The following is a 25,994-nucleotide window of genomic DNA, read 5'->3' on the forward strand; positions in this document are numbered from 1 at the left end:
AACTCTCACAAAATAAACAGAACTTGCTTTGCAGCAGGGTTTGGTGTATTGCCCATTATGAAAAAGCAGCTTATTCTCAGCTCTCTTATGGGAAAGAACAGCATTTTCCTGCTACGAATCCAATGACATAATCTATTAGCAATATAATATAATGGCTGGTACTCTCTACCATGGGACAATGATATAAAATACTCTCTTTTTTGCTACTGCGAGTCTACTAAAAATAAGAAGATAGAAACAAATGGAGAAATATTTATTCAAATGGCACAATCCTCCATAACTGTTAACAGAATTTAATGCCTCTCATGTGTTGTGCTTTGTAATAATTCGAGCTGTTGGCTTAATACATTTTCAATAAATTTGCTGTGTTACATTTAACTAATTGCTCTAGTAACCGATTAAAATAATATTAAAATATCCAATAGTAGTTAAGTTTTAATATTTACAAACAGAGCTGGCTCCAGGTTTCTGAGCTGTTAGGCACAGGGAATTGGGGACTTGTGAAGAAGGGTGCCTTGCTTGGGGGGAGGGCGCCTGCCAAGTGAAGCTCCCTCCCTCCTTTTAAGGCCTGTTCCGCTGACTCCCAAGAGGCCCACCACGCTGCTCAGCTTGGGGCACCCCCAACATCTTTCCTCCTCTTGACCCCTGAGAGATGCTGAAGCCACGGGGGCAGGGGAGATGTACTCTCCAAACGCAGAGTGGCCCATCCAGAGCCTCCCATTTACCAACAGAGGGCTTAGTGTTGGAACTGCAGCAGTATCCTTTCACACTGTCATTGCCTCCTCTTCCTCCGCTTCGGCCTGTCAGGGAGCCTTTGCCTTTGCTGCCTCAGTTGCCCCATCTGTAGGGAGAGGAGGAGCAGGACCGCACTGCTGCAGGGATAAACATCCTCCACTCTCTCCCCAGCCCATTCTCCTCCTCTTCCTGCAGGCAGAGCAACTGAGGAGGCGGCAGAGCCTCAGGCTTCTCCTGACAGGCCAAAGCAGAGGAAGAAGAGGTGGCTGCAGTGGTGTGAAAGGAGGATGCTGCCGCTCCGACATTCAGCCTGCCACTCCACCTCCTCTTTCTGCTTCAACCTGTTAGGAGGAGTTGCTGCTGCCTCCTTAGCTGTCCTGCCTGTAGGGAATGGAGGATGAGGATGGCAGCACCGTGGGGACAAACTTCTTCCACTCTCTCCCTCACAAAGAAAGGGCTGCCCACAGTCACATTTGTGAAGAGGCATGGGCTGGTTCTTTTTCTCACCTACCCTGCTGCTTTCCAGGGCCAGGCCTGCCAGACCCTGGGGCCCTTTAGAGCTGCAGGGGTCCTCAGCCAGTGCCCAACCTGGCTGTCACTGGTACCAGCTCTGTTTACAAATATAATACTTTCTTTAATTTAATTAACACAATCTCCTCCCTTGTTTTGATTCTGCTAGTAGACAGTGGCTCTTTCCCTATCAAGTTCTACCAGAGTTTTTAGAGTACACAATAACTTTGGGTTGGCTCTTGGCCTACAATACCTTATAATGTAATTCTTATCAGTTCCAATTCAACAATTAATTTTTCTGGAGAGAGAGTTTCCTAGGACTTTTGTCTTCCAAGGCTCATCTACGTAAGCATCCTCACATGTTTCCAGCTGGTCCCTGGAAAGCTCAAGTAGAACACTGGCAATGTCCCTCCCCCAAACTCTTTCTCTCCGCCTCCCCGTCCCTATTTGTAGCCTTCAAGCCTTTTGTCTATATGAAAGAGAGATTGGAGATGGAAACATATCAGAGAAAGAGACCAGGAGAAAGATGGTCTGTAGGTATGAGAAAGAATAGAAAAATCTGAAGACAAAGGGTTTAGTAGAAGACTTGAGATAGGTGGTAGAAAGACCTTGAAAAAAATGAAATGGACTGCCTTCAAGTCGATTCCGACTTATGGGTGACCCTATGAATAGGGTTTTCATGGTAAGCGGTATTCAGAGGTGGTTTATCATTGTCTTCCTCTGAGGCTGAGAGGTAGTGACTGGCCCAAGGTCACTCAGTGAGCTTCATGGCTGTGTGATGGTTAGAAAGACCCTGAGAGGAGACTAAAAGTGCTGCATTGCTATTGTCTAATTGTATTATTTTAAACTGAGTTTGAATTATTTTAACTGTATGTATGAATGGTTTTAATACTGTAAATAGTTTAATTCTATTTTAATCTAGACTTTTGTATGTTTTTAATTATATGTGTTCTTTTATCTAGAAGCCGCCATGAATTCCAGTTTTGGAAAAAGGGCGGGGTAAAAATAATGATAATAAATAAATAAATAAATAAATAAATAAATAATTGAAATGTTGGTTACATAGCTAACATAGTTTTAAAGCACATTTAAAGCACAGGGCTTCCCTCAAAGAATCCTGGGAACTGTAGTTTGGTAAGGGTGTTGGGAATCATAGCTCTGTGAGGGGTAAACTACAGTCCTCAGGATTCTTTGGGGGAAGTCATGTGCTTCAAATGAGCTTTAAATGCATGGTGTGGTTGTGGCACTGATTTTTGTAGGGGATAGTAAACACGGGTACAATACTTCCTTCTGAGAGGATAACAGCACTGTCAAAAGTTAAGAAGGCAATATATGGTGACAATACAAAGCTTTGAGTTCCCACTGCAAAGAAAATATGGGAGCAGCCAAATTTTTAATGTCATTTGAATTTGTGAGAACGCAAAAATAGTTGGCACAGTAACCAAAATAACGGAATCTGAGTAATTTAATTAAAAGTTTAGGAATGCTGCTCCCCTAACCTTATGGAATGCCACACCTGTTAATAGACTAATCTCTAAAGAGAGTTCCCACAGCATGTGGCTCAATTTAAATGCAAAATTACAGGATTACCAATTTTCTGCCAGTCTAGAAATTACCCATAAGCATGGTGTATACATTATTTTAACTAGGCAGGATTTTTGTAGCGCATTTGCGATTTTAAAATACTCAACCTAGTAATTGAGATATATAAAATAAAAATAATTTTATTTTACTATGTAATATAAAGTTCAAAAGTTGTATCTTAAAGAAACCGAACTTAGAAAAAAATCCCATTTGGCTTTATAATGATAGCTCTACCTTCTTATAATGATAGTTCTACCTCCTTGTCTTGTTCTGTCCATATCTGAAACTGTCCACAACTGAAATAAAAATGCATTGATAATTCATTTATTTATAATTAATAAGGTAAGTTCACTAAAAATTCTTCAGGTTTGAGATATGCCACATAAAATAAAATAAAAATAAAATTGTAAAGGAAGATCAACTTTTCATTTAATTCTTAAGGACTTTGTCCCATTAAATATTTCACATCGGCTTGACGTGTACTATTTACTATTGTCTTCCCAAAGTCAGGGAATAGCAAAGATTCTATCATGTTTAAGTGTACAAAATAGGCAGTGCACACAAAAATCATGCATCCTTATAAGCTTAGCAAGAAATGTTACCAACCAATTTCAAGAAAATTCCAACCAAACAATATTCAAATGACATTGCATTCTTTTCATATTGCAGTACCATTGTACAAGAAACTCTGTTTAGTTTTAACCTCGTGTAAGTGGAAATAAATTCACAAAAAAGAACAGTATGCTTTTATAAAGATTTTATTCAATTGCGCTTTACAATACAGCTGCAGTGCCCAGTAAATGAAGTGAACCTATTTTAATTGTATTGCTTAGATAAATGTATCTGTACCAAAAGCAGTAAATGAGAATACGTGCTGGAAAGAGATTTAGGAGCTGCAGAGGTAATCTTGACAAAGCCTCACTCTCAGCTGCAATTGAACATTGGAGAAAATGTGGATTCATTTTTTTTAAAGAGTCAATAAGCTTTTACCACTGTGACAGTGGTAAGATCTGGGTATCACCTTCAGCACCAGGTATAGCTGTGATTTTCACTGTGTAAGTAGAATATAATTAACAAAGAAGAAGAAAACAAATTTTCTTACCACAGACACCTTGATCTGGGAGGACATTCAAGAACCTTTGGGATTGCCCTCCCACCAGCAGCTTGCAATTTGATTCCTCTGCTGGGAGGAACTTCCTAGTTCCCACACTTAACTGGAAAGAGCAGGAACTTCATGCAAAAGAAAACATCAATAACATCTAAACCTCAAATCCACAAGGCTGGGAATTATTAGTGGCCATAAACAAAACCAATTGTCACAGAAAAACAAAGACAAAGAGATAATAAAGGAGTGAACTACCCAGCAGCCCCTAACTACCCCTCCTACATGTAGCCTGTTATTCAGAAGAATAAACTGGGATTACCTAGATAGATGCAAAGGTGGCAGGGTGAATGTCTCCCTTTATCTCTCCAGAACAGGATATTTATGGTAACAACATTTCTGTTTTCTCTGATAGAGTAAGAAGGGCATTTGAGAACCTTCAGGATATAGAAAAGCAGACTTCTGAAAGGATGGGTTCTAAGTAATCATCTATGCTTGTACCACTCTCTTAAGAACCCAAGTAAATAAAGCACAGGCAGATGCCATCACATTAATCTTGCAATGGTGGGTGAATGTATGAATAGATGCCCAAAGGTTGCTCTATAAATTCTTTTGAGGGGAGCTCTCTCCTAGAAGGTAAAAGAAGCAGTGGCTCCCCTAACCAAATGGGCCATCACCCTTTTTGACATGTAGTTACCAATGGCCTTGTAAGCCTTGTTGATACATACCTTAACCAGTTCACTAAGGTAGCCTTGGGCACCCTCTTCCCCAATGAAATAAAACAGAGTTTCTGGTTGTCTTGAGGCTGCTGCACTAGCCAAATAAAAGTGGAAAGCTCCATGGACATCTAACCTATGCCATGTTTATTTATAAAAGTATTTATACACCACTGTCTCACAAAACAATTATGTACAGCAACATAAAAACTTTTAAAAGCAATACAAAACAAACATTATAATGACCAGTTACTCAAAAAACATTTTAAAGAGCTGCATTGGCTTGTCAGCACAAAACAGTCATCAAGAGATGTCCCAAAAGTCAAAAGCAAGGATACCTGTCAAATCTCTACTGGGAAGAGTGGTCTATAGGATGGGACTAGCAACACTAAATGCACGACTTCCTGTTGAGGCCAGTCAGGCCTCTGTAATATGGGGGTCAACTAACAGCACTCCTCGGAAGATCTCAGTAATTGGACTGGGATATAATGACTCAGGTGGTCCTTAAGATATCCTGGACCTAAGTTGTTTGGGGATTTGTATATCAACAGAACCCTTTCTCCTGTATATATATATGATTCAGGCAGAAAGAGGGAAGCACCAGTTCCTGTAATCTGTGAACCACTGAATTGACCTTGGACATGAACACCAGGAGGGTCATAGTACCACCTTGTCACTATGAAATACTCAAAGCTTCCTATTTGAAGCAGAGCTCCCTCCTCAGAAACCCACTGAGCCAGAGTAACTGCTACAAGTAAACCATTTTCCCTGAGTGGTTCCCTTGGCCATAGGCTTAAAAGGAGGTCCCCACTGAAGCTTTCAGAACCAAGTTCAGATTCCAGTCAGGAAAATGGTGAACATCAGATGACTGAGGAGAGCCACTTCATTAAGGAACCTGGAAATGTAGTGATGACTAGAGATGGACCCTGTACCCCCATAAACCAAAACAAGGGCCACCATCTGCCTCTTCAGGGTACTTGTGCTGAACCCTTTACTGAATCTGTCTTGTAAGAATTCTAAAATGCATTAAATGTCCTCAGCACATGGGACCCATCTCTTACCTTGGCACTACTGTAGGAAGGTTCTCCATGTACCTTCGTAAACCTTGTTTGTGGACTCTCTCCTAGATATGAGCAAGTTTCCTAATACCATTTTCATATACCCTTCTCTTAGCATCCAAGCAGTCAGCTGGAAGCTGTGAGGATGAGGGTCCAATACGAAACTCTGAGATAGAAGATATGGCATGGCCAGGATCTTCTAGTGTGATCTGACAGACAGAGTGAGGCACTATCCATGTGATGCTCTTTTGCATCTGATCTGTCTCATGACTTTGGGAACCAGCTTGAAGGGGGAGAGGATGTGTACAATAGCCCTTGTGGCCATTCTGCTTCCAGATCATGCCTTCTGTTCCCAGGCATTGGTATCTTGTCATGGGCTTCTGGACAGCCTTGTTGATCTGGCTCACATACAGATCTATATTTGAAACTCCAAAGGAATGAGTGGTCACTTGAAAGGTTTGAGGATGCATGGCCCACTCAAATTCCTGGATCAACAATATGCTTTGCCAGTCTACTTCTGTGTTCATCACCCCTACCAGATCATAGAATGATAGGTTGAAAGGGCCTAAAAGGCTTTTGGGTCCAACCCCCTGCTCAATGCAGGAATCCAAATTAAAGCATAACTGACAGGTGGCTGTCCAGCTGCCTCTTGAAGACCTCCAGTGTAGGAGAGCCCACCACCTCCCAAAGTAATTGGTTCCATTGTCATACTGCTGTAACAGTTAGAAAGTTTCTCCTGATATTCAGTCAAAATCTGGCTTCCTGCAACTTGAGCCCATTATTCTGTGTCCTGCACCCTGGGGTGATCGAGAAGAGATCCTGGTTCTCCTCTGTGTGGCAACCTTTCAAGTACTTAAAGAGTGCGATCATTTCTCTCCTCAGTCTTCTCTTCTCAAGTCTAAACATGCCCAGTTCTTTCAGTCTCTCTTCACAGGGCTTTGTTTCCAGTCCCCTGATCATCCTTGTTGCCCTCCTCTGAACCTGTTCCAGTTTGTCTGCATCCTTCTTAAAATGAGGTGTCCAGAACTGGACATAGTACTCAGGATGAGGCCTAATAGAGGTGCCAAACAGAGGGAAACCAATATTTCATGCTATTTGGAAACTATACTTCTGTTAATACAGCCTAAAATAGCATTTGCCTTTTTTGCACCCACATCACACTATTGGCTCATATTCAGCTTGTGATCAACAACAATTCCAAGATCCTTCTCGCATTTAGTATTGCTGAGCCAAGTATCCCCCATGTTATAACTGTGCATTTGGTTTCTTTTTCCTAGGTGTAGAACTTTTCACTTATCCCTGTTAAATTTCATTCTATTTTGAAAGATGCTCTGCTCTTAAGCTCTGTCTGCCCAAACTAGGATTTTGCTGGATTCTTGGTGGATGGAATGAAACCTCACTCCTCCCTATTTGTTGAGACATCTCCACCAAGATGTTGCCTGTATGAACCAGGATATGCTTGTCTTCTAGAATAGCCTGCAGCACCAACTTGACTGCCCTTAACATGAACTACTGGATGCTTCTTTTTGCCTCCTGGGCACTACTATGAGGCTTGAGTAACCTTCTGCTCCATGTGGGCCCTCCAGCCCCATATGTTTGGTGGGAACAGGCACACACTGCCAATGCAGGATTTAACCCTGTCCATCAGCTGATGGAACAACTGACATAAATTGATGGGTATGTAGTTTATGGAAAATTGCCTCATGGACTAAATAATTTCTGAATCTTGTGTGATCCAAGGTAAATTATAACATATCAAAGCTTGCCTAAGCACTCATGCTTCACTTTTCCCTTTGCAGTGGGTAAACAAACTACAAAGGGGCTAGTTTAGCATTACATCCCAGCCCATGGCTGTGGTTTGTTTCACTTTAACAAACCACAATTTCTAGCTAATCTTAAAATTAGGTTTATTGCTGGCTTGTCAACCATGGTTTGTTAGGGCAAAACAACCCATGATCCTAGATTCGAATGGTTTATTTTCCCACATACATAGCAGGAACACTCAGGATGCATGGACTACCATCATCAGCACATAGCTCATGCACAGTACAGCTTAATAAACTAATTTTTATGGCTTAGCAATATGTGCTAATGTGCCTAGAGTCCTATTTCAGGACAGCATCAACATCTTAACTGCCTAAAAAAGTGAAGAACTTAGGAAATAACTATTAACAGAAAAATCTGGAACAAACCGAGGCTTATTATATTAAGTGTGCAACCATATATGCAGTGATTACACTTGTCTGCCTAGATAATGAATGACTCCAAAGCTTTTTCCATTTCTGACTGTCACCAGTTTTTTCATCTGAAGACTAGGACCATGGCAACAAAAGTTTCCTTAAATGCAATATGCGCACCTTCTATTCAAGTTCTAAGAATGTGCTATGCTAACAACTTAAAGTGAGCCACTCAGGAAAATAATTCCTTTAAATATGTGAAAAGGAACGTTTGGCGACTTCCGGGAAGGGTGACTTAGCCTGTGCCTGCTTTTGAGACGGGCTCCTGCCTCAAAAGAAGCTTATTCAGATATATCAGTCAGATTTTTTTTTTTTTTGACTGATTAAACTTCTCCCGGGTAGGGAGAAACGAAGAGATTAACCTCAAAGCCTATTTTTGTTGGGACGACCAGATCTCATTAATTTATGGGACGAGGTCCAGCCGACGAAGGTGGGACGGATTTTCAACAACAAGCTCTATCTGATAAAGCGAACGTTCATCTTATCTTCTAAGAGAGAACGCACTAACAGGCAAGCACCCTTCTTTCTATATTTTTCTTTTACTTGACTTAAATTGTTGCTGTTTAAAAGAGATTTGCCAGATTGATCGGTTTTTGACATCTCACTGGGGAGCCATAACTTCTCTCTGCTACTCACTAATTAATAGCTTATCTCTGTTTTTGTTGCAAAAAGCTGTCCTGGATTTGCATTCTAAAGATATACACAGAAGAGGGATTTCTATTCCAGATTTTTATTTTGAAGAATATTATATTGTCTGAGACTACTCTCTTTTTGGTCTATTTTATTTTGACGAATCTGTTTTCTGACGACCGCCATTAATTGTTTCGATCCTGGGAACTGCATTTTGTTTACTTAAGCATGGAGAGATAAGGCTGTCTGCTCTGTTTATACTGTGATGTCACCAAGTTTGGAGTATTAACCCAATTGTTGCTGAAATAAGAAGTGGTTTTCCTATATTTTTCTTTTAAAATGGCAATTAAGAAAGTGGCTGAGAAGCTGGAAATAACTATGTTTCAGAAAATAATGGATGAGATTGAGATAACGAAACAAAACCTGCGACAGGGTTGTAAGGAGCTGAAAATTGAATTGAGTAAAATGAAGCAGGAGATTAAAGATATAGGGGTCCCTGTGAGAGAGGTGACCCTGGAAGGGGTCCCTGTGAGAGAGGAGACCCCGGAGATTGGAACAAACGTGGAACAGGAAAAAGATTTGGAGTCTATGGACTTTAGAAACAAAATCTATTGTTTGGAGATACAGGAGATTAAAGACATAGGGGTCCTTGTGAGAGAGGAGACCCTGGAGACTGGAACAGGGGTCCCTGTGAGAGAGGAGACCCTGGAGACTGGAACAGGGGTCCCTGTGAGAGAGGAGATCCCGGAGATTGGAACAAACGTGGAACAGGAACAAGATTTGGAGTCTATGGACTTTAGAAATAAAATCTATTGTTTGGAACTCAATGTTATCTCTGAAGAAATTAATGAAGATTCTAGAGATAAAGTTATTAATGGCATGGATAATCTTCTGGACTGGAATGATGTGATGGAGCCCAATATAGAGAAAATCTATGGAATTAACTGCAGCCATGTGACAATGGAAAAACTTTCAAGAGATGACCCAGTGTATTTTGAAAAAAAGAACAGAGATATGATTTTACAGCAGTATTTCAGCAACCTATTCAGAATGGATGGCAAGAAAATATTTGGGATAGAGGTAATTCCCATCAGACTCTTATTATATGACTATGGCTTTGACAGCAAGATTATTATGGAATACTGATAATGGAAGATTGGATACTGAAATTACTGGACTTAACAAGACTACTGAAGATGGAAGATGGAAAATGGAACTAATAGGGATAATAGAACAATGGCTACTGAAATTACTGAACCTAACAGATTCTGATGTGATGGATTAATTGAAATGTTTATTTTGACTATGGTTATGACAATAAGATTATCATAATTAGTAATGAGATGGATTAATCGATATGCTTATCTGGAAAAAAAAATTGATAGATATATTTCTTAAAGAATTGAAACCTCTCTTTGACTTTTTGTGGAAAGAATAAAGTAATGTTTATGAGATTTGATGATTAAGTAAGATAACTACTGGAGGAAAGTGATTTTATAATATGACTTAAGAGACAGGATTGTTATATATTATAGACTTATAACTGATTTGATCTTTGACAAATGGGAAGTCAATATTTTACTCTTTATTTTTTTTTTCTTTTTTTTTTCTTTTTTCTTTTTTTCTTTTTGTTTAACTATTTTTGATTTTGTTTTTTGTCTTTGAATGTTTTATGATTTTGTCTTGTATGTTTTATGAAAATCTGAATAAAAATTATTGAAAAAAAAAAAAAAAAGAAAAGGAACGTTTGGCTGGAAATTCTGAAATACTTTTGCAACATATGTGGCAGGAGGTGAGAAGAAAAATGGAAGAATATGAAAGAGGTTATTATACTGGCACAGATGTGTTACCACGGTTAAAGCTGTGTAAACACTCGTGTTATAAATACTTATCTTCAGGGGCTTATAAGGTTGACATGAAAAGATTTCCCCATGGTTAAAACATAAGTTTGTTGAATTGAGGAAGAAAATTATATTCACAATATAAGTGAGAAAGTAAATGGTTTCTTTGTTTTAGAGCTGGAGGCAAACTGAAGGAGTGAAAATGCCAGGTTTCACATGCTGATTTAGAATTAGTAATTAAAATATTTTATTAGGCCTAATATATTTAAACCATAAGTTTATAACTTGAGCCTTAAGCACATCAAATATAATTACTGCTCCTACATTTAATTGTATGCCTAATTGTAAGATTACTTGTATTGGTCACATTGTTTATGTCAAATAGGTAGGGTATGCAGACATTATGTGTTATATGTGAAGTGCTACAGGAATCACCATGAGTATGCACAAACACTGTTGGCATACAAAATGAGATTTCCTGTAGAATGCACAAATTTCTGCTTGACTTCTTAGTATTTATATGGCTAGTTGACAATGGTCCAAAATTAATATTTTGTGAGCACATTGGAGTCTGCCATGTAGGGTTTGTTCTCTACTTATTTTTATTCTGCAGATATTTTCTATTCAATCAATATACATATTTTTTAAATTACAAAAATGCAGCCATTTTAAAGGATTTCGTTTTTCTTCATAGTTAACAAGTGACCAATTCAGGGTACACTCATTTCTACATGACATTTAATTTTTCTACACTTCTCGGATAAGAGCATGAAAATACTCGACAACTTGCAGCAGTCCAAAACATTTGGGGGGCACCAGGATGGGGAAGCCTATCCACACCATAGATCAGCTTCCTCAACTATCAGCAAATCAGGCAATAATAGAGTCACATACATTTTTGCTGTGAAGGGATTTTAAGGAATTATTTTCAATTGGAAAATGTCAAATACTCATTTTAAAATTGTGCCTGCATATTCTTTGTACATGATCCATTACACTGAGACAACAGTGCTTTACTACAAGTATGTCCCAGGTGCTTAATGTGTCTGTCTCTGTCAGTTACTGTGGATCACTTGAAGTCTTCCTTAGTGGCAATTCCATCCTATTATAGGTACTGTATAGAAGAAAAGTAGATGGTAATTTTCCAACCCAAATGGCAGGTTTTGCATTTATTGCACTTAAAATGTAGTTAGATGGTCTCTTGATACAACATTAGATAAAACATTTTTTGCTCTTCTTACTCCAGTACCCTAATCAACCTCATCTGGAAGAGGCAAAAGGCAGGCTCATTGCTAAGTAAAACCCTGTAAAGCTAACTCTGGTTCACTTGGAAGATATTAAAACAGTAAGAAACAAGTGATTATGCAACTCTCCAGCTTTGTTTAAAAGCCAGATTGGTAGCCTATTGCAAACCGATTATGTTTGCCACTATTTAGTGGCATCCAATTATATTTGCTCATTAACACTTGATATGTTGAATGGAGCTGAAGAAGAGCAATAGGACAATTAAATACCAACCCCACCAACTCGGTAGGAGTTTGAACCAATTTCTCAAATGATTTCTTTTTTGCACAGCATAGTGCCAAGGCATATAAGGATGAAGATGGGGAGGAGTTGGGTCATAAAGTTTATTTAAAGAATTACTGTGAAATATTTTAATGGAAATATCCCAAATGTTTAGCTGCTCATACATGCTCATACTTTTTAAAAAAGGTATGCTCCCCTCCATGAGTAGAAGTCAGCTGATTTCCTTAGTTTCCAATTTATGGCTCTGTACACACTCCCGTTTACTCTGAATCCAGTGCTCTCCTACCACTGATTTGGGAAGCTGCGTACACATGACATTAGCCACAATCCGTATCTGTCTTGTATCAATTCTGTTGTTTCTTATGAAATACTGCATTTTGGTGCATTTTTCCCCAAGCCAGCTTCAATCTGAATTAAGAAAAAGAACAACCTAGCTGCATTTTAAGCTGGTAATGCGTACACATCCTTAGTCTGGAGATGATGGAGGACAAGGCAAGAGGGTTCTTATGTTCTTAGGGTGGCTTGAATTTTCTCCCATTCCATCTTTCAGGCCTCTTTATCCAGCCTTTGGGAGTTTCCTTAGGTTATATCCCCTCACTAGCTTGCTCCGTCAATCTGGAGTGCTTTTGCCTGGCTGCAATGTGCCTTGAGCTGTGACAATGCCTATTGCTTGTCTGTGTCATGAGCCCAAGGGAGGACCTTTGGCAGGATTGGGAGAATGGAGAGTGGGTAACAGATGTTGTGGAGGGGGTTGAGGAAAATATGGGAGAAATGCTTCCAGAAACCTCTGTGTCTAGTGAGTTAACTGATGTCAGTAACCCCCCCCATTGCCTTTGAAGGAGGGAAAGGAATCTTCACTGGCACCCAGCTCAGACCTAGCTTTTTGAACAGATAGATCTAATGAACAGAGTGGACTTTTCCAGAGAGATTGAGAGAGTAGTTTGTCAGAGCAGGACATAACACTTTCTCCAAGGTCACGCAGAATAGAGAAAAGGAGACATCAGTTAAAGGAATCAGTGTCTCTCCCCAGAAGGAACTCTCGCCCAGCAGCAAAGGCTAGAAAGTGTTGGAGTTAGTCAGTTAATGTAGTGTGTGTCTCCCCCCTCTTTTACAAGGAGTGTCTTGTTGTGACAACTCTCCATTGCTGCTTTCGTGCCTAGTTCTGTATCCTGAGTCATGCCTAGAAAACATAAAATTCTTACCGTGAATTTCTATTCCCGGGGGTTCCTGGAGGGCGGCCCTGACCTTTGGGATGGATCCTCCCTCTGGCTGTGCACGCAGGGTCCATTTTCAAATGCCTCACCCAGGGTAAGGGGCCATCCCCACTCTCCAGACCGAATGTCAGAGCAAGGACAACTCCTCAACCCCAACCAGGCTCCTGAGTTGTAGCAGAATCCAGGCCTCGCTGGCCCACCACTCCAAAGGGAACCACAGGAACTTGATCAAAACAGGTGCTCTGCTGTGTTTCCTTGGCAGACCACATCCCTTGTGTCATATGTGAGTCCAGATGTGCCCCCCAGCCTAACAGACTGGCATCTGAAGTGAGTGGAGTCTCCAAGCTTACTCCCTGTAGAAGCCATTGTGGAGCTCCTGCGTAATGCCTGTGGAATCAGTACGCTCTGAGTGCGCACTTGTGTAATCTGTTCTTGAAAAGGAAGCAGTACCTGGAGAAGAGGACAAGAATGGAAATGTGCCCAGTTCCCCAGATCCTGGCCCCAAACCAGCATGCCCTATAATTTTGCCAATTCTATCAGATCAACGGATTCCGAGGTCGCCACCTTCTTCACCGAGGTCTGAATCTTGTCTGCTTGCTCTTTCGTCAGGTGCATCCAAGACTGCTGTGAATCTATCTGTACTCCCAGATGAGTGATGTCCTGTGTAGGTTCTAGAGCACTCTTCTTGAGGTTCACAATGAACCTGTGGCTCCTTAAGCATGACAAGGTGCCATCTACATCAGTGCAACATTGTTCCCTGGAGGGTGCTCTCACCAAGTTGTCATCGAGATAAGGATGTACCCACACCCCCAGGTTCCTAAGATGAGCAGCCAAGGCCACTGGAACCTTGGTGAAGACCCTGGGGGTGGAGGTGAGCCTGAAGGGGAGTGCCCTGTACTGATAATGCCGGCCTCCATAGCAAAAGCACAGAAACCTCCTGTGTTTCCTGTTTATTGGGATGTGGAGATAGCCCTCTGACAAGTCTATGGATGCCATCCAGTCGCTTTGATTTATAGCCTCAGAAATCAACTTGAGGGTCTCCATTTTGAATTTCTTGTAGGCCATCCCCCTGTTGAGCCATTTCAGATTGAGTATGGCCCAGGCCTCCCCATTTTTCTTTGGGACGAGAAAGAAAAAGGAGTACACTCCTCTCCCCTGCTCCTATGTCAGGACTGGCTCCACTGCTCGGATAGACAGGAGGTGACTTATGGCTTTGCAAAAGGCTCAGTGTTTGTCTGGTTTTCTGGATCGTGGAGTTGCCATAAATTTCTCCCTTGGTTGCCTGAAAAACTCCAAGGAGTACCTTGAGGAAACTGTTTTGCATACTCATCTTTCTGTTGTTGTTAGCACCCACCTGTGTGCAAAGCTTTTGAGTCTGCCCCCTATAGGTCCTGGAGGAGGTGAGGTCCTGGTATCAGGCTGAGTGACCCTTCTTGGGTCCCTTCCGAAACTTGGTTCTGGATGAAAAGGACGTGGAAGGTTGGGTTAGCGAAGAGGTTGATCCTCCTGACCTGTCAGATCTGCCCCAACGTGGCTTGTATGTTGCTAAAGAACCTTGCCGCTGGTATGGCCTGGAAGAATGAAATGATTGCCTCTGATGCAGCTTGAGGTCCTCCTTCTTTGTGATTTGAAGTGCCTTTTGTTTGTCCCATGTTTCCACCAGCACCTTCTCAAGTGGCTCCATGAACAGCTTGGTCCCCACAAAGGGGTAATTAGTCGGTTGATTTTGAGACCCAGGATCAGCATCCCAGCTGCATAGCCATACATTGCATCTCGCCACTGTACTGGCTGCCATAGCTCTGGCACTGAGTTGCATGGCATCCCTTGCAGCGTCTGCCTGGAATGCTGCTGCCATGGCCAGTTTGGTCATACTGTCCTTCACTGGTTTGGGGATATCATCTCTTAGCAGCCAACTCCTGTGCCCACAGCATGCTAGCCCGTACCATGACAGATGTTGCTGTGGATGCCCTAAACGCAGCTGCTTCTGCCTCAAAATCTCTACACAGAGCTGCCATTACATGTTTGTCACCAGGATCCCTTGGGCCCCCCTCCCCTTCTGATGGGATAGTTGCAGAAGAATACAAAGCTGCCACAGGGAATCCACTACCAGCGTCCTCAGCTGTTCCATCACCCACTGAGGGAAGAGATAGTGCTTGTTGTGCGAAGGCTTGTGCTTATTGAGGGTGGCCCACTCCCCTTTCCATAGATCCTGGAATGAGTCAGGAAAAGGAATAGTGGCCATATGGAAAAGCATTTTTGACTCCCTTATAATAGAAATCTGTGCCTTCTGTGGCCATAGCCTGTTCTTCAGGCAGTTCCAGTATTCTCCTGGCCTGGCCAGTATTCTCCAGAGCTGGAAAAAACTCAGGAGGCGGAGACTCCAGCTCCTCCCCTGAGAGCTCTCCCTCCTCTCTCTCTCTTCTATGGAGAGGGAGCCCTCAGAATCTGATAGCAAGCCCAAAACTGTTGCCACCCTCCTGCTAGGCTTCCGCTTCCTCTCCACAGGGGGTGCCCTAATAGCCACCGGTAAAGGGTCGTGGCCCCTGTGCTTGTGCTTATTGCTCTTACTCTTGCCCCTCCCATGGATCAGGGACAACTGGGGGAAGGATGATGATGATCCAGAGGAGAGGGAGGAGGGAGAGATGATTGAACACGTGGGGGATGGAGACTGCATTTAGAATGGTGTGATTTGCTAAGATGCTTCCTCTTTTCCCTCTTTTCCTTCAAAGGATCCTTATTTGCCTCCTGCTGGGAATCATGTGTTGCAGAGGTCTTACAGGTGCTTGCTAAGGTCTTGGCACCCTGTACCGCTTTTGCCACTATTTCCCTTATCCAGGCCATACATTTTGGAAACTCCTCCTCCCCTGGAAGACCAGTTACAGGAAAAATGTGTGCACTCACCCCTTCCATGCGTGGTTCCTGTAAGTCTGCCCCAGATTTGGCCCTGGAAGATTCATTGGAAGAGAACCCTTCCTGGTCCCTATGGGAAGAACCCACCTGGTCCTCCATGGGACTAGCCGCTTGGAGTCATGGCAGCGAATTAAGTAGCTCTCACTGATCCCAAGGTGGGTGTGGGTGAAGAGCCGGCCTTGACTAAGAGCCAGGGAACCGTGCTGAAGATCTTGCAGCTTGGGGATTTTTGGTGGGAAAACGCCAGCCGTGTCAATCCAGTCGCCTGCCAACAATTGCAGTTGCACCTTTGCAAGCAGAGAGGGATGCCCTACCAGATTCCCATGCCACGCCTCCACTTGCTGCTGGAGTGCACCCTGCTGCTGAGACTTCCTCTCCGTGCCACTAACGCAGCCTGCTAGTGCTCCCCCAACCCACCCTGGCTAAGACTGAGGGGGAGGGTGGATGAGGGGGGGATAAGAGAGGATTAGAAGAGAAAGAGAGAAGACGTAAAAGGTGAGGTAAGAAGGAAAAATAAAATGAAGAACTATATAAAAAACTGAGGTCTTGAGCTCCGCTGGACCCAACTGTTCCTAGTGAGAGGCAGCAGTGGTCTGGAGAGTGGGGATGGCCCCTCCCACTGGGTGAGGCATTTGAAAGTAGACCCTGCCTGCACAGTCATTGGGAGGATCCATCCCAAGAGATAGGACTGCCCTCCAGGAACCTCCGGGGAATGTCTGATGCTGCATACCTGTACATCTGGAATAAAGCTTTTAGCACAACCCAGTCTTCGAGTCCTGAGTGTGCTTCTGTGGTTGGGAGCCAGGACAGTCTGGAGGGAGAGGGGTATGTGGATGGTTCATAACCTCTGCCATTTGCATGGCTGAAATGTAGCCTACTATATAAATGTAAGACGCACATATGTTGCTCTGCCTGTTTTTGCCTCTGGCCAAAACCACCACTGACATGCAGCCCCCCGGATGGTTGTTTATGAGAGAATACAGCCCTTGGGTTGCAAAAGGTTCTCCAACCCTGCAGTACATGAAAGGTCACTTCACACTTTATTTTCTGCTTTTTCCCTTTCACATAAGTTGTCTACTCATATGAGAGTGCAGAGTGCAGACTGGAAAACACAGTTTTCCGCCACAGCAGGTTCCCACTAGCGTTGGGGCAGAATTTGAAAAGGAAGAATGAGTCAAATGCTGGATTTCTGGAATCACCTCAAACCAGATTCATGTCACATGAATCTTTCCAGAATCTGGGACAATATAACTCCACTGTAGAAGTTTTCAGTAGCTCTCCCTCCTTACAAAAGTAGAAGAGGGATGGGGTATGTAGTGTTTCTAGGAATTGCCATAGTAGGGTCTCAGGCTTCAGGCCCTAATCATCATCAGGACATCAGGCAGGTACATTACTAGTAAAAAAGTTTTATTTTTCACTTTCCAAATATAACAACAAAAACAATTAGCGTACATAAAGTATGCAGTCCATTAAGTATGGTGTACATAACCCTTCTCTTCATGTTTCCTATCTTTAAGGCATACAGAAAAACAAAAAGACTACTATAGGACCCATTTTCATCCCACCAAATCCCACCATGAAATTCCCAGTGAGGCTGCGCTATCTATGTTGTCAGTGGATCATGGAATGAACCATGTACCATTGTCCTACAAAATCATCCTCCCCCTTCAAATGTTGTATTGCTTGTATTTGTTTCATAAGTTTTTCCAGCAAGACGTATTGCCAAATTAAAATTCTCCATTCCTGAAATAGGCCTCCACCTTCCATATTTCAGTCAGGAGCTATAACCTGCCTAGTTGCAGCTAAGGACAGTGAAAGTGCCTCTTTATAGGGTACATCTTTATTTATATCATCAAAACAATTAATAATACGGTAGGTGTTGTTTCTATGCTATTTCTGACTACAGTACTTTTTTCCAAAAGCTTTGAATAACTCATACCCCTACCACATGTGAATATACATACCCGGTTCTGAGCAACCCTGGTGTCAGTATGTTAGATTTACCATGTATACGTTAGACTTAATTTCCTAGGAGTTAGGTACCAGTGCTGTAGAAATTTAAAGGCACCTTCCCTTACTTTAGCAGATACAGACCACAGAAGTTGTTTTTTCTAAATATTCTTCCAATTGTTTTGCAGAAATATTACAACCTAGGTTCTTTTCCCAACATAGTTTAAGATTATCACAATTAAGATTTTGTAACAATGCATATATTTCAGAAACTAAATCCTTGAAACTAGTTTTGTATAGTGTTATTAAGACCTCCATTCCCACCAAAGGATTGGCAATTTGTGCTTTCAAAATTGGTATAGCTCCAAAATAGAGAACCTGTTTGATACTGAGCCAGGAACTTTTAATCTCTTGAAGCTGTTGTCCTGATTTCAGTTCGAAGCCATTATATAAATCTTTGATACTGTGCAGGCCTTTCTTTTCTCATTCAAGAAACTAATTACATTTGTCAGAATGATAGAAAAGAGGATGATATATTATTGGAGTAAGAGGGGACATATCAGGAGTCCACCTTTTATTTTTTTAAGCCATAAACTAAATATATTTGTAAGAAAGGGATTATTAATTTCTTTTAGCTGCTGTTTATTAGGAGCCTTGCTGAGTTGTAATGAATCCAAATTAATTTGGTTAATTCTGGATGCCCAGTGGACCTTCAAATTAATGCAATCCCATGGACTTAATTCTGAATTAGTTGGGTGGAAAGAAGAAGGAAGGATCCATCTTCAAAAGGGATCCCTGTCTACCTGAAGGAAGGCCTCACCCCATATTATCCTTCTCAGGCCTTGAGGTCAGCTGGGGAGGCCTGAGGTTCATAGCTCTGTGACTTGTAGGAAGGTCTTCTAGATAATGGTACTCCAGCTTTGGAATATTCTTTGCTCTCTGAGGTTTGACTGACACCAACCTTTCAAACCTAACCCTTTGAATATTAGGCAGGCGCCATCTCTGCTATCTTTTCCGCGCCTTTTGAAGACTTTCCTCTTTCAACAAGCCTTTTAAGTTGAGACCTATCCCAGTCTAAGACTTTCCTCTTTCAACAAGCCTTTTAAGTTGAGACCTATCCCAGTTTAATATTTTTTAAATAATGTTTTAACCCTTTTTAAGGTTGTTTTTTAAATGTTTTTAATGCTGTTTTGTTTTAATGTATTTTAAGACCTGTTTTTATGATGTTTTAAAGTTTTTTAGTGCTTTGTTTGCCGCCGTGGGCTCCTGCTGGGAGGAAGGGCAGGATACAAATTAAATAAATAAATTAAATGAATAAATAAACGTCAGCTAGAGACTTTCTTCTTCCATCAGGCCTATGTGGGGGAAAAGATCTTTGACCTTGTGTAGTCTAGTGTTTGTTTCCATGAGTGTACTTAGATTGTTTGGTATACTGTGATTTTCTGTTCTGCCTTTCTGTATTTTAAATCCTGTTATCTACCCTGAGGCCTTATGACAAAGTGTGGTATATACATTATTTAAATAAAAACAAACCAACCAACAAAATACTATAGAAGTTGTTGGAAATGAATTCTATTAATTATTGGCTTGCAGATTCCGTGCTCAAATAAGAATTTAATCGTGTGGATGGAAAAAAAGTTGAGAGAAAGTAGTGAACTGTTTGTAAATTGTGAAACTTAATCCAGCTACAGAGCTACAGCACATAATGTTTTACAAATATGGCTTAAAACTGATGAGATTTCAGTCCTCTACATATGCATTTGTGCTCCTGTAGCTGATTATCTGCATTAAAGTGCAGAACTCTGTTTAAACATGAAATATCTCACTGTTTTTTTTTTTTAAGTTAGCTATCATTTTAAATACCCTGCAGTGAAGTACTGGTGATGAAAGTAAATTGCTACTAGGTGAAGGTTAGGAGCAACACAAGCATCTATATTTAGAAACGAAAACAAGGACAGAGGCTTCCTTTGGAAAACAGCCTGTCCTTCCTTCATTTTCTGTAGTAGATAGGAGAAGCTCCTCCAGTTCTATGGAGGCAGGCTACATGCATTTGTTATACCCAGCAAAGGATGAGGAAGCATTAAAATGGCAAGCATACAAAAATGTTATCGGGAACAGGTGACAATATCTAAAGATGTTAGGAGCTGGTTTACTCCAGGTAGGGGAAAAACACTTTCTACACCAGGAATTTTTTTCAGCGTAAGAGCTCCTCATGGCAAACCTTCTATGGTGGAAGGGGTGAGAGACAAAAGGGGGTGAGAACAGAAGCAAAAGGAGGCAGAGCAACAAATGAAACTCCTTCAAGGACATATTCCAGCCAGGCAAAAACACTCCAGGAGGGTGTGAAGCTCTGCCAATGAGGACCATGTCCTGGGGGGAGGGGGCGTGGCCTGGGGAGAGTCTCAATGGTAGTAGAGTGTCCTGGAGAGCTGCATTCATTTCCCAGGACTGAAGGTCCCCACTCTATACCAAAGACAACTTCCATGAGGGTAAAAAAGGCAAGTAATGTTTTCTAGGTTATTCTAGTTCATTTTTGCGTTTATATCTGGAAAATTCAAGTACAAAATACTCCTAAGGCAGCAATACATCTAGTTCATCTTCAGGGTAGAAAAATAATTTTGTTTAGTATGGTGTAACAACAGAAGCCAACGAATGAATGGCATATGCTCATGAGAGAATGCATGTCAAAAAGAATAGCTAATTCTCAATCACTTAATACAAAAAGAGAGGTTCTGCTCTTTGAAGTTAGGATAAAAATGTGAGTAGTCTGCTTAGCATACAAAGCTGTGTGAAGCTGGTCTGTAAACTGTGTCAGATTTGGGTGCAGGATTAGCAGGAAGGGGTAATCCCCCCCTTTTAAAAAAACCCAGCGCTGTTCATCACAGGTAAAATTGGGGTCATAGGGTTAATCTGGAGGAATCAGGTGCCTGGACTGTAGTGTTAGTTTATTACATCATAATGAAAGTGAAAACCTTCACAAGTACATTTGCCATGTAAAAGAGTAATGCACATATATACAACAAACGTATAAATGTGAGATGAACTTACCTTGTGTAGCAATATAGTGGTTTGGCCTATGATAACCCTGAAATAAATTTTTGAAAAGTTTTTTGTGTCAATCTTGAATAAGAACAAGGTGAAAATCATAAACATAAATATGAACAAAGAAAACTTTACTAGGAACAAAGGTTTAAATGCTTTATGAATATGAGAAAAGATGGAACAGGCATAGGAGCTAAAGCTGACATGCCGGCGTTTAAGCTGTGCATGACTAGGTAAAGAATATGGCTGCTATGTTCTACAGGATTCTGTTTCTTTTTTTCCAAGGACATATTCTAAACAAATGACTTTCAAGTAGCAGTAGCAGGTGTTTTGAACCTTCTCACATGTCAAAATCCCTGGAGCTACTAAGGCCAAATGTAAGTTATCATGGCAGAATATTATCCTCTGAAAAACTCTTTCCTGTGATTTGATTTCACATCATTCAGATACTGTTTGGCAGCTCTAATCACATGGTTACTTGCCACACCAACACCCCCGATTCTGCTAACTGGGCAGCACTAGAGTGAGAAATAATGATGAGATGAGTGCTTCCCTTCTAATTGTTACTACTCTGGAATGATGAGGAAGCAGTTTTTCAGGAGTTACTATTGTGGGCTTGGTATGCATAGATTAGGTCTAGCCCTGTCTTATTGAATATTCTTTAAATTAGTAAAATAGGAAGATGCCTCATACCAAGTTAGACTATTGGTCTAACTGCTCAGTATTGTCTATAATATGCTTCACTATTGAGCTACAGCCCTTATCTGTGAAAGCAGAACATTTATGTACAGTTGTCACTGAAATGGATAAAATTTGCAGTTCTAGTCTATGAAAAAATGAATTGGAAAAACAAAAATTGCAATCTAAACTTCAAACCAAACTACAGTTGTTCACAGTAGAAACCTGATACTGATATTAATGAAGTTAATGCTAAATCTTTTCCAACTTTATACAACCCATCATAATGGAAATTAAGATTTCTTTTAGAAATATGATTTGCTTAAAAGTGGGGGAAATGCCATTTTATTGAATAAATGTTGTACTATGTTTGCTCAGCTCTAACTAGAAAGCAAAACAGAAAGTAATTCTGATCAGTTTTTTGGGAGGTGGGCAGGGGAAGGCTGGAGTAACTTAATAGTATGTTGGGTGAGCAGTAAGTACTAATAACTTAAGGATTTAAAAAAATATTGAATATTGACTTTTCTTGGCTAAGCAGCACAATATAATTTGCACTGTATTGGCATTATTAGAGGAGCTTTGCCAAGACTCTTAACATTTATTTTGGTGCATCCATACAATTATATATATCCATATTAATTCCAAATAATTTAAATAATGGAGAATCTGTAACACTAACCAAATCAAGGAAGGAACTGAAATCACAGTTTATACCCTTTATGGACTGGGTGACAAGAGAGGGACAATAAGAAGAGCAGCTGGCCAAAGTATGTAATCACCACCATTTGGAGGACACCTTTAATTGTTTCATCTGATTATGATGATTAACTGCACAAGTTAAGGGATTTTCTCCATGCCTCCACAAAGAGCCAAACAAAGGTGTGGCACTGTGGAAACATCTGCTCAACTTGAGTAGGAAACCAATAGACACAAATTACCTGCTACATGGTGACAGGCACCCCATGGAACAATTTAAAATGACTTCAGCATGGTGTTCATAATATACATTTACCCAAAGATACTACAGGTTTTTCAATTTGTATTACTAAGAAGTGATACAGTATGAAGAACACTTGAAATTGACAAGAAAGATAAAAGAATTTATCTGCAGTGCCTCATTCCAAGCACTGACATGGCAGCAAAGCAAGTCTTAGCTTAAATTTATACCTAAATTAGCCACCATTTAGATGGATTAAGTTTAAAGCAGGGCTTCCCAAAATGTCATCTGCGTACCCCCAGTGGTCTGCGAGGTTCATTCCAGTGGTCCATGTTGTGTCTGTGGATTTGTTGAAGATGAGAGATGGCACATCCATGGCTTTAATATTCATATGGATTTGTAATTGCATTTTTAATTGCTTCTTTTATTCCTGATATTGTATTTTATTGTATTACAATTTGAATTCTATGGAATACAAATTGTAATAAATAAAATACAATATATAAGAAATAAAAGAAGCAATAAAATGCAATTAAAATTATACAGCACCTAGCACAGTATATTCCAATTTCTACAACAGGCAAAAAAAATCATTAAGTGGTCTGCCAAGACCCTCAGCAATTTTCAAGTGGTCCGTGAAAAAAAAAAAGTTTGGGAACCACTGGTTTAGAGCATGCCAGGGCACACAATCTTTAATGCTGAGATTGCCAAAAAGGAAGACAGACAATTTGCTTGTTGCAACTCTTGCAGGGTAAAAAATGCTATAAATAAATAAATCTTTATTTTAAATTAACTGAAAAAGAAATGATCTTAATTCACTTTTGTCATAGCCAGTAGAAAGGTATGAAAACAAAGCATTGGCAGCTTTGTCACAAGGTATCACTAATGAAGACAATAACATCAGTTAAGATCACTTTGTTCTTAAGTTGCTATTGCTAAACATTAATGTTATATGTGGACATGAAAATTACTGAAGCTTCTTTGTAGATGGGCAGAGCAGTGCAACTCAGGCGTAAGTTGTGCTGGTGCAAGAGAAGCCGGCATTAAGTTCTGCAGCATCTAACTGCCGTTCAGGAGCCTCTGGGTTGACTGAACACGGGCTCAGCTGGGAGCCACACACAGGGACCAGAAAGTAAAAGCCTGCTCTCCCAAATACCCCTACCGGGGAGTAAGCTCTCTCCATTAACTTCTATTGTAATTATTTTCTTAGTCTGACCTTTTTTCCAGCCTTAATTGGGACCTGCAGAAACACTCCAAAAAGGAGTTGGATGTAGCCTAAGTCCCCTCACCTTGGCCCCTCCCCTGACACGCCCAGAAGAATGCCCCGTTTTTTGGACTTCTGCCAGCTTATGCTGGTCTCGGCTGAGCTGGCTAAGCCCTGGTTGAGGGACTTATGCCAGCGTAGCCCAGCTGAGCCGGAACCCAGCCGGCTCAGCTGGAGATCTGTTGCATAAAATTCCCCTCAGCCCAGCATAAACAAGGGTTGGATTGCGCCCTTAGTGCTCAAAATGGCATTGACTCTTCCTTGATTTTCAGTTATACTTTTGATTTCATTCTTTCAATGCCCTCAAATGCTACCTCTTAAAGAATTTATTCTAATGTAAAACATTACATTAACATGATACGGAATGAACAAAGAAGCAGTCTTCAATAATTAAACAGTGTACATATTTTATGAAATGTCTTGCTTTCATTAGAAGCACTGGTTAACAGATGCAGACTATACTTTGAAGGCTGCTTAAAAGTGCGGAAATAACAAGATATCGCAAGCCACTGCATTAGGAATTATAGAATTTTGACACATTAATATGCAAACAGTCCCCTCCCTTTAAAATGTAATTATGTGTAGTTGTTGACTGAAGATGAAAATAAATGTCTTTGGTCCACATAAGCTTCAGGAGAAAAAGTAGCCAGATAAAATTACTGGCAAGGCTCCACTCCAATTCATAGGAATTTTAGGAAATGTCTGATTAAATTTTCTCATCAGCAAATCTTGGTAGTTTTAAATGTCAAATTTAGCATACATGTGAGGATCTCTAGACTGGTTTCTCATAGAATTCAACAGCTGGCATCCCGATCTCATGCAATATCATTTTAAAATAACTAATAAACCTCCTTTACGTTAATAATACTGTTAAATTTGTTGTCTGGATGAATATACATACATCAATATAATTTCCATTGATGTAGTCAGAGTTTAAGTCCCCTTCAATGGGCTGCAGTCTAATTCGAGAATGATCATCTGAAATAGAACACATAAAAATGCATTGAATAATTCCACTCTCTGTTCATAAAAATAAGTCAGAATCAAATAGTCATGAGGGTATTAGAGGGAACACTTTCTGATAAGATACATTGTGGCCTCACAATACTATCATTAGTTCAAAAGGCTAGTTAAAAAAAAAACAGAAAAAGAAAACAAACGACAGGTTTTCAGTTGGTTTCATCCTGAGGAACAGAATAACATTTGAAGGGAAAAAAATCTTTCATCCAAAAATCTGTACGGTCTTCCACATTCCTGCCAAAGGAGTTTTTTAAACAGAGCTCAGAGTGAACCACAAGATTAATGATGATTTTGGTTTGTATGCCTTTCATACACTCCTGATGACAAATCAATTTCTTCCCAAACCACCGATTCTTAGTCTTTGTGCAAACTAAATCACTGTCATATGCTTGCTCTTTGTGGACCACCACATTTTCTTCTGTTATCAGTGCCTTGTGCAAAGCCTTCTGCATTCTGTATATTTTTAGGATCCACTTTATTTTCTGTGATGTTTATTTATTTATTTATTTTATTTATTTATTGCACTTGTATACCGCCTCATAGCCAAAGCTCTCTGGGCGGTTTACAGCAACCAAAAACATTAAAACAAATGTTGTGATTTTAGGTTGTTTTTAACTGTTTTTAATGATGTATTTTAAAACTGTCGTGACCTGCTCTGTGACCTTTGAGTGAAGGGCGGGCAATAAATCTAAATAAATAAATAGAACTCTACTCCCTATCTTCTTCACAGAGGCAGTTCTCTGAGTTCCAACCAGAAGAATGACTAGTTAGGATGTGAAAGGAAATGGGAAACATCACAAAGTAATGTGCACTGCTAGGTTTGTGGCTGTTCTGTGTTACTAAGATGTTTTGTCAGTCAAGATATACAATCAATATGTTACATTCCACTTAACATGTGAAAGGCTGTTTGAAAGCTTCAGCATTCTGGCTATTGCATCAATGATGTTTGCAGTCACTTGCATGTGTATCATCTGTACTGTGTGTGGACTTTCCATGGCATACAGAAACCTTTCAAATGACTTCCCACGTGGTGGCAATA

General features: G+C 40.6%; 1 protein-coding gene and 1 long non-coding RNA gene across 14 annotated transcripts in view; one reads left to right on the plus strand and one right to left on the minus strand.

The window, feature by feature from the left end:
* The window catches only part of PTPRM (protein tyrosine phosphatase receptor type M), an 838,757-nt gene that overhangs the window by 67,097 nt on the left and 745,666 nt on the right, over positions 1 to 25,994 (minus strand). For all 12 annotated transcript variants that reach the window (XM_061595686.1, XM_061595700.1, XM_061595730.1 and 9 more), the window contains 2 exons: positions 24,837 to 24,913; positions 21,063 to 21,099 (listed from right to left, as the gene is read on the minus strand). In XM_061595686.1, the coding sequence (XP_061451670.1) occupies positions 21,063 to 21,099; positions 24,837 to 24,913 (114 nt within the window). The remainder of the gene's footprint in view (positions 1 to 21,062; positions 21,100 to 24,836; positions 24,914 to 25,994) is intronic.
* Positions 21,343 to 25,994, plus strand: part of LOC133369963 (uncharacterized) — a 95,522-nt gene continuing 90,870 nt past the window's right edge. Inside the window, exons 1-2 of one of the 2 annotated variants that reach the window (XR_009759044.1) lie at positions 21,343 to 21,433; positions 25,686 to 25,773. This is a non-coding gene — a long non-coding RNA (uncharacterized LOC133369963). The remainder of the gene's footprint in view (positions 21,434 to 25,685; positions 25,774 to 25,994) is intronic. The other variant, XR_009759045.1, reaches the window with a different exon arrangement.

The sequence above is a fragment of the Rhineura floridana genome, chromosome 1 (assembly GCF_030035675.1).
Source record: "Rhineura floridana isolate rRhiFlo1 chromosome 1, rRhiFlo1.hap2, whole genome shotgun sequence".
Lineage (NCBI taxonomy): Eukaryota > Metazoa > Chordata > Lepidosauria > Squamata > Rhineuridae > Rhineura > Rhineura floridana.